At 33.6% G+C, this 7,611-nt stretch overlaps 1 protein-coding gene across 5 annotated transcripts in view; it reads left to right on the forward strand.

Moving 5' to 3' along the window:
* Positions 1-7,611, forward strand: part of LOC106876210 (cys-loop ligand-gated ion channel-like) — a 526,199-nt gene that overhangs the window by 477,474 nt on the left and 41,114 nt on the right. For 4 of the 5 annotated variants that reach the window (XM_052971068.1, XM_052971070.1, XM_052971069.1 and 1 more), the window contains exon 8: positions 5,481-5,526. The exons of the other annotated variant lie outside the window; for it this stretch is intronic. In XM_052971068.1, coding sequence (XP_052827028.1) covers positions 5,481-5,526 — 46 coding nt within the window. The remainder of the gene's footprint in view (positions 1-5,480; positions 5,527-7,611) is intronic. 5 annotated transcript variants of the gene reach the window in all.

The raw sequence follows: 7,611 nt of genomic DNA on the forward strand, positions 1-7,611 counted from the left end.
ATATGTGTGTGTGTGTGTGTGTGTGTATTTACACACATAACTATATATATAGGCACATACGCAATCGTATACTCACATACACATATGTATATATTATATAAATACATGTCTTCTGTTTGTTTTTAATTTCATATCATTCTATTCACTTGTTAAACAATAATTTAAAGTTAAACAGAGAACAGAAAAGGAAAATCAAATGAAGAAAACCTATCAGAAGGAAAGAAAATGTGTTCGAGTTTATTTTTATACTTTATGTATTCTCTCTGTCATCATCAACGTCATCATCATAATTATTATTATTATCATTATGTGAAAATATTTTGTATTCTATTGTATTCTGGCATTTATTATCACTTGCAACGCTGTAACAGAAAAAGTTTTCATCATCAATTTTCTTTGAATTATTTAGAATTATTTCCTCCTCTAAATCCTTTGTCTTTTCTTCTTTATGTTAATCATTTTCCCTAAAGTTGTTATTATTCTGCTTGCTGTTTATGAGGTTCTTCTTTCTCTTCATCTTCATCATCATCTATCATCTCACTATATACCTTCTTTTCTCCTCATCTCCCCTGTTTTATTATTATTATTATTATCATTATTATCATTATTATTATTATTATTATTATTATTATTATTATTATTATTATTGGTGTTGTTGTTATGAGAGGACGCATAACTTGGTGATCAGGGTGAGATCGTAGTTTCAATTCCCAGATCTAGTGGTGTGTTGGGTTCTTAAACAACACGTTGGTCCTCGGTCGCTTCGGCACCAGACGCGTGGTACACTGTGCACTTATTCAGGCAACGTTGATTTGATGGAGGGAGGGTGCTAACGTATAGTACATATATTTGATTACTATAAGCAATACATTTGTCAAGGTCGTTCGGCAAAAACCTCGATGGGAGAGTCCGGCAGAATAGTTAGCACGTCAGGCAAAATTCTTAGTGGCATTTCGTCAGTCATTACGTTCTGAGTTCAAACTCCTCAGAGGTCGACTTCGCCTTCCACCCTTTCGAAGTCGATAAAATAAGTACCATTTGGACACTTGAGTCGATGTTACCGACTTATTCCCTCTCCGAAAAATTTGAAACCATTCCCCTCATTTAAATGGTGATTAATCTATTCGTTAATACACACATTTTGTGATTATATATTTAAAAATAAGCAAACAATTTCCAATAACCGGCTCACTTTCAGATATGTTCTACATTGTTCGATTGCACCAATCTTATATCTGTTGATTGTGTAACGCTAATGGGGTAAAAACCTTTATCCACCAATTTCATCTGTAACTAGATGCTGTATTAGATAATCCAGTGTAATTATTCCATATTCAGACATGTCGAGTTCGGAATTTTTACACAGTTGGAAAACACTGATATGCTTTGTATTTTGCACCTTTCTTTTCTATCGGTTAACAAAACAAATGCCCAAAGGCTTTCTAGTGTTCCATTCGAAATTAACACTCGTGTAAGATAGCAGAAATTCACAGAAACTCGTCTAACGGTACCACAGTTGATGTGAAAGAAGTCCTGCAAAACGACTTTGTTTTGAAGGGCTACCATCACCACAGTTTCTGAACTACTTGTCTTGGAACATGGAGAACTCGTTGCCCGATCGGAGCTGATACATGATACATATACGTCATAATACTTGATGACGATTGGGATGTAAGAAAGACGGTAATCTTCTCTGGAACTACTGTCTAGTTTTCTAAGGTCGTTGAGCGAATGATGTACATTTATGTATTCATTACTTAAATCTTCCATTTGGTAGAAAATAGCAAACCGAGCACTATCGATTATATTTACCCAGGGGAAGGTCTCATCTTCACTCCTATAGTCTTGGCAGATGCTGAGTTTGTGGTGTTAATAACATAGCAGCCTTTTCTTCTTTTGTCTTTGATTTGAGAAGAAAGTCCTTAGTTGTTTGATGTTACCACTTGAGTGAAAACTAGGTCTACAATCTTTTACTATAGTGTACAGTCGGGTGGTTGTGGAAGTTCTATTGACACAGAAACATGGTCAGATTTATAGGTTGAACTTCAATTGTTATACTAGACTAATTTCCGTGTTGGTGATTTTAAAATAAAGTTTGAAGCTACTTGGAAAGATGTACGTTGAAATATGGACAAAATTCCTTTCTTAGGTAAGATAACATATCGTCGCTTGCGCTACCAGAACACACCTCACTTCTAAAAATCTCCAAAGCCTGACACGTTTAAGGAAATTACTTTTATGCAAATTTTGAACGGAGGCAATTGTCAACCTCGATCGCATTTGAACTCAGAAGGCATAGACAGACGAAAAACCAGTAAGCATTTTGTACGTCATACAGTCGATTCTGCCAGCTCACAATCTTTATACTCAATGTAATTGTAATATATCATATAAATATAAATTTGCTGAAATACTGGGTTTGTCCCTGATGACGTCCGCTGATGTGTTAATTTTTCTAAATTAGTAATTAATATAATGGAATGTCTGTAATGATATTGTTGTTATGGTTACTTTTGTTTCTTGGCACCATATTGCCGGTGATGGCCCTGGTTGTATTTTTATGTTTCCGTTCGTTATTATGGCCTTACTTTTCAAAGCGAAGTCTTCCTTGATAATTTGCTATTGTTAGTGGTAATGAGGAAACCTATTAGAGCTATTTATTTACAGATCTATAACAATTTCACTAGGAAGTGTATATTTTCAGTTATATTGCTTTCAAAACTCTCATGGAAGCAACCCAAATATTATCGATCTTTAATGGTGAATACGGACGATATTTGTCCTTAAATGATTGTTTAATATCAAGGAAATTTGATAAATGGTGATCTGTTTACTGATCAGGACAAAATACTCAGACGTTTCAAAAACCATTTTTTGTGGATATTCTTATAAACAAGCACAAATAAACTAAAATGTTGTTTGGAAATGCTTCTGAAAAGCTGATTAAAATTCTGAAATAGTGACGATATTTGACAACCTGTGGAGATAAGTGTTACGATCAGACAAATTATAATGTAAGAAAAAGGGGTAAACTTCTGATCGCAACAACAAAGTGTTCAAACAGTGAAGTAAATGTTCATATATGGAGATTATGTCCAGTCTCAATTGTTTCAAGGTAGGTAGTGAACGGTCCGACCCGTATGCAGCTCCGTTTCTCGTTCTGGTTCTATCCGCGTCTAGCTGCCGTTGTCTTCCCCACTCCCCTTTTTAACAGGAAGTACGAGATTACCTGCCTTGCTCGTTAACAGGAAGTGAACGAGGTTACCTGTCTCGTACTATGCTAACTTCCTGTATGTATATTTGGTTATTCATACCAACGTTATTTCACTTGTGCCAAACGGTCGTTGACAAACGTTTATCTCGCCACCTTCGGAAAATACAGGGTAAGTTCTCACCATTCATTATCTTAGAGGTATACATAACATAAGATATTAAACTACTACTACTACTACTACTGAACAACAAGACCAACAAAAGCAATAACACCACCAGCACCAACATCCTAGTAACACCAACAACAACAGTTATAATAATGACTAATAACAACTTCAAAATGGTTAAAAATCTGATTTTGTTGAGTTTCAAGTTGAATTAAGTGGTTAGTACCGTTCCATTCACTGATTTTCATTAATCTATGAAGATATTTTTATATCTATGGCGTTTGGAATCTTTTAGTCCACGTTTTTTAAGCGCATTTTTTTGGATAGATAGATGATTTTTTTTAGATCCATTTCTAAAATAGCAGCTTCAAGTATTCGGACTCTATATAGAACTACTCGTCGTTCACTTCTACCCAAAAACATTCTCCATATTTCCTGGCCTCTAACTTACCATTTCATGTAATTTTTTTGTTATATTTACGTTATTACACCAACTGGTTGCTTTCTCTTCCTGAACGCATACAAATACAAGTTTCTTAGATTATTTGGTCCCGTTTCGGCAGCTAAATACCATTGTCTGTCTCGTGGTCGGGATAGAGTTTCCTCCTGTATATTTATGTAAATCCTTGTGTATTCGATTTTCAGTTCAACTTTCTTGTTTTCCATCTCTTCCTAACACGTAATCCGGTGAAAGTTGCGCCAGTTAAACTCATCCTTTCAGTACTATTGCCCACACTTGTAAGAAATGCATCTCCACCAGTAGTAAGAGTACATGCTTATGCGCACACACATACACGCACACACAAACACACACACACGCATACTCACACACATATGTATTCACGCGTCAGTGGGCGAACAAATTAAAAAGAGACTCACAGCATATTTGGTAGCTGCTACATATATTATAAAAGGATATAGGTTTATCATTATACATATATACAGGTGTGTGTGTGTGTGTGTGCGCGCGTGTGTCTTTGTGTGAGAGTGTGTGTTAATCTCTGTGTGTTTGTATGTGTACCTATATATATATGTTATATATACGTATCTATACACGTATCTATGTATCTATTTGTCGATATATGTTTATATAGATAGAATGATAGATAGACATGCACACATTCATAAACATATACATCCAAGGACAAGAATATGCAATATAAAAACAAAAATGACTTGTATAGAAGTATAAATTCGCAAATTAAGTGTGATATATATATATAGAAAAAAATATTATTGACTGGCATGGCAGAATTGCACAACAGGAAGATAAAATAAAGTAAATAACGTAAAATTAAGTTAAATGAAATAACAAATAACTATAGATATTTTCAAATGTTTTACTCTGTACGTTATTAATGCTTAACAGTGAGCGGTTTCTGATTGAAAAAAATCATGATTAGACATCGTGTTGTTGACTATTATTCGTTTATGATTATTACCTCAACTTCCACAGAGCACAATTGATTTCAAGCCGTGATATAGCGATTTAACATTGGTGTTGATATCTGTACATATATACAGATGTATACACAAATACATACCCGTAAACACAAATGTGCGCACACACAGATATATGTATATACATATATGAATATATAAATACATACATATTACATACATACATTCCTACACGTCAGTATGGCTCCATTTCTTTTTTTGTGCCAAGTTGATAGTTACATAATGTAAATATGCAGAAATCGATGCAAAATTATATGTAAGTATATACTTATGTAATTGGAATAATTTGAGCGATACGTTTTTTTGTTGACTTCCATTCCTTACAGTTGATATGTTTACATATAGAAGGATATCTAAATATCTAACTGAAGATTTGTTCTTTGCATTTTATATAATATTATAACTCTTTGCTAACCATATTAAAAGCATGCTTTCAGTTTCTTGTTTCCTGTTTTTCTCTCATGAATTGCGTTTTCTTTTGTTTTGTTTTTCATTCTTATTTTCTATTGCAACATACTAAAAATAATACTACTAATACTAATCATTCCTTCCTTACACTGACAGAAGATTTTTGTATTTTTCTTGTTTCTTCCTTATCTTCTTTCTTTTTACACTATGCGAACTTTACCTGGGAATTAGCTGCTACAACTAAACTGGATTGCTTACACAAAATGCAAAAAGACTGGTAAGATATGTTCATATGCCTATGCTGCACCATACAATGCAAATATATAATGAAGAGTAGAAATACTTGTTTTTATTTTGCAAAATATGGTCTCATGTTGATGTTGTGTATCCCTAATTAGTGCCGATCAAACTGGGTTGTAAGCACGTGGGTAGATGCGATCCATTAATCCTCTGTCCTGTACAGAATATTAATCTGCCTAAATTTAGGTCAGCTTTCAATATTTTTGTTATGTAGGGCTTTTCGTATTGGGTTCAGTGTGGCAGGCTGGGTATGTTGCATGTCTTCCAATGTTCTGTCAGTTAGTGTAATTTTGTAGGTTTAGAAAGCGATTACAAATGTACCAGGTAAAGTGGATTTGGTCTTAATACAGAAATTTGTGTAACTCAAGATGAATCTCAGGGCGCAAACACCCCTTCGCAGGAATATACAGACACAAACAATGCCAAAATCATACAATTAAAAGCAGATGAAATTCTATGCAGATCTTGAAGAAAATGTATTTATAAGCGTTGTTCAGAACATTAGCTAGCTACAACTCTTTTAGATTTTTCTAGAATAAATTTAGGCTGCCAGTTTTGCTATATTTGTGTGCGTGTTGTTGAAATTTTATTGTAGACAACGGGTGTGGTCACCTCTCTCCAAAATTACCTATGCTTCTGACTTCTTTTTGTTGATTTTGCGTTAAATATATTCTTTAGTTGTGCATATGATCGATGAGTGATGTCTGCATTTATTTGTGATGAAGGTATTAAAATATATACATCTTCATTTTCCAGTGTATGTAAAATCTAGGCAAATACGTAAAATGAAGTTATATTTAGCCATTATCGATTAAAATGTAAAACTGAAACTATTCCTCTTCTTATTACTAATTCTTTAAAAATAGGACTACCGCAAAAGTATATTATTACATGTGACAAAAATATATAGTAAGTAATAACTGTTATGTTTTTGTTTATATTGCTGAATTGTTTCACATGTAATATCAATTTGTATTAACAGTCGCTAAAATTTAATTTATCTGGTCTTTCATACAATACAGGATGTTACATAAAATATGAGATATTTGGAGATTATAAGGACAATATACTTTTCCATTTCCAATTGTAATATAAGTGAATACTAACACAATAAAAATAACTAAAATCGAATGAAGTAATACGAATGTCACTTTGATAATATGTTACTTAATGCTAAATCAGAAGCTCAACAGGAAGTTGTGATTCCTTTAAACAGAATGAAAGCTAATTGACATGAAACAAAGTAAAATCAATGAGAAGCTGCCTGAAAAGTCAGTCTGATATATTATCAGTGATTTTATAACAAAGCAGCACTGAAACTTAAGATTTATACCAGCATGACTTCTATTCATGTACTAACACAACTAACCTCTACCGAGCATGCACTTCTACGCTCTTTTGTCTTAATCACTTCCTTTATTCTGTCTGATACAATGCATATAAACACACACATATGTATATATATATATGAACATACGTATACAGCAGAAAGAAAGAATGAACAGGCAAACATTTGGTATCAGTTTAGAGCAGTCTAGTTTATGTATTTAAATATAATTATAGCGCTGTTGTTCCGACAACTCTATTGTAATAGCTCTTCAATAATGTTTAAATACGTAAATTTCGTGCTCTGAACAGATACCAATTGTTTGTCATTATTTTCTTTCTGTTGTATATACACATGCTAAATATAAACTACTTATAGCCGATCCTTGCTGTATATCAGTTATTGACAAAAATGCCTTCCATTTTGCCCTTTTTGTCTTTATGGTTTCAGTATCCCTATCACGGTGTGTATTCACTGTGTGTCCTAAGTAGATGCAATCCTTTACCTCCTGGATTTCATCGATTCCCACTTCTATTCGGCCAAGTGCTACATTTTCCGTCTGCATCTAATTTGTTTTGTTAAACTCAGTGTTTTCAATGATGATAACAATGACGCCTGCGAATGGAAAGTGTGTTGGTTCCTTGCCACCTATCCAGTTGATGTCCGTGGTTACCATTTCTAGGCATGCGGCAAAGATCTTTGCTTATTTGACAACCTTCTCAATTGGCACTCAAT

The sequence above is a fragment of the Octopus bimaculoides genome, chromosome 10, assembly GCF_001194135.2.
Source record: "Octopus bimaculoides isolate UCB-OBI-ISO-001 chromosome 10, ASM119413v2, whole genome shotgun sequence".
Classification (NCBI taxonomy): Eukaryota; Metazoa; Mollusca; class Cephalopoda; order Octopoda; family Octopodidae; genus Octopus; species Octopus bimaculoides.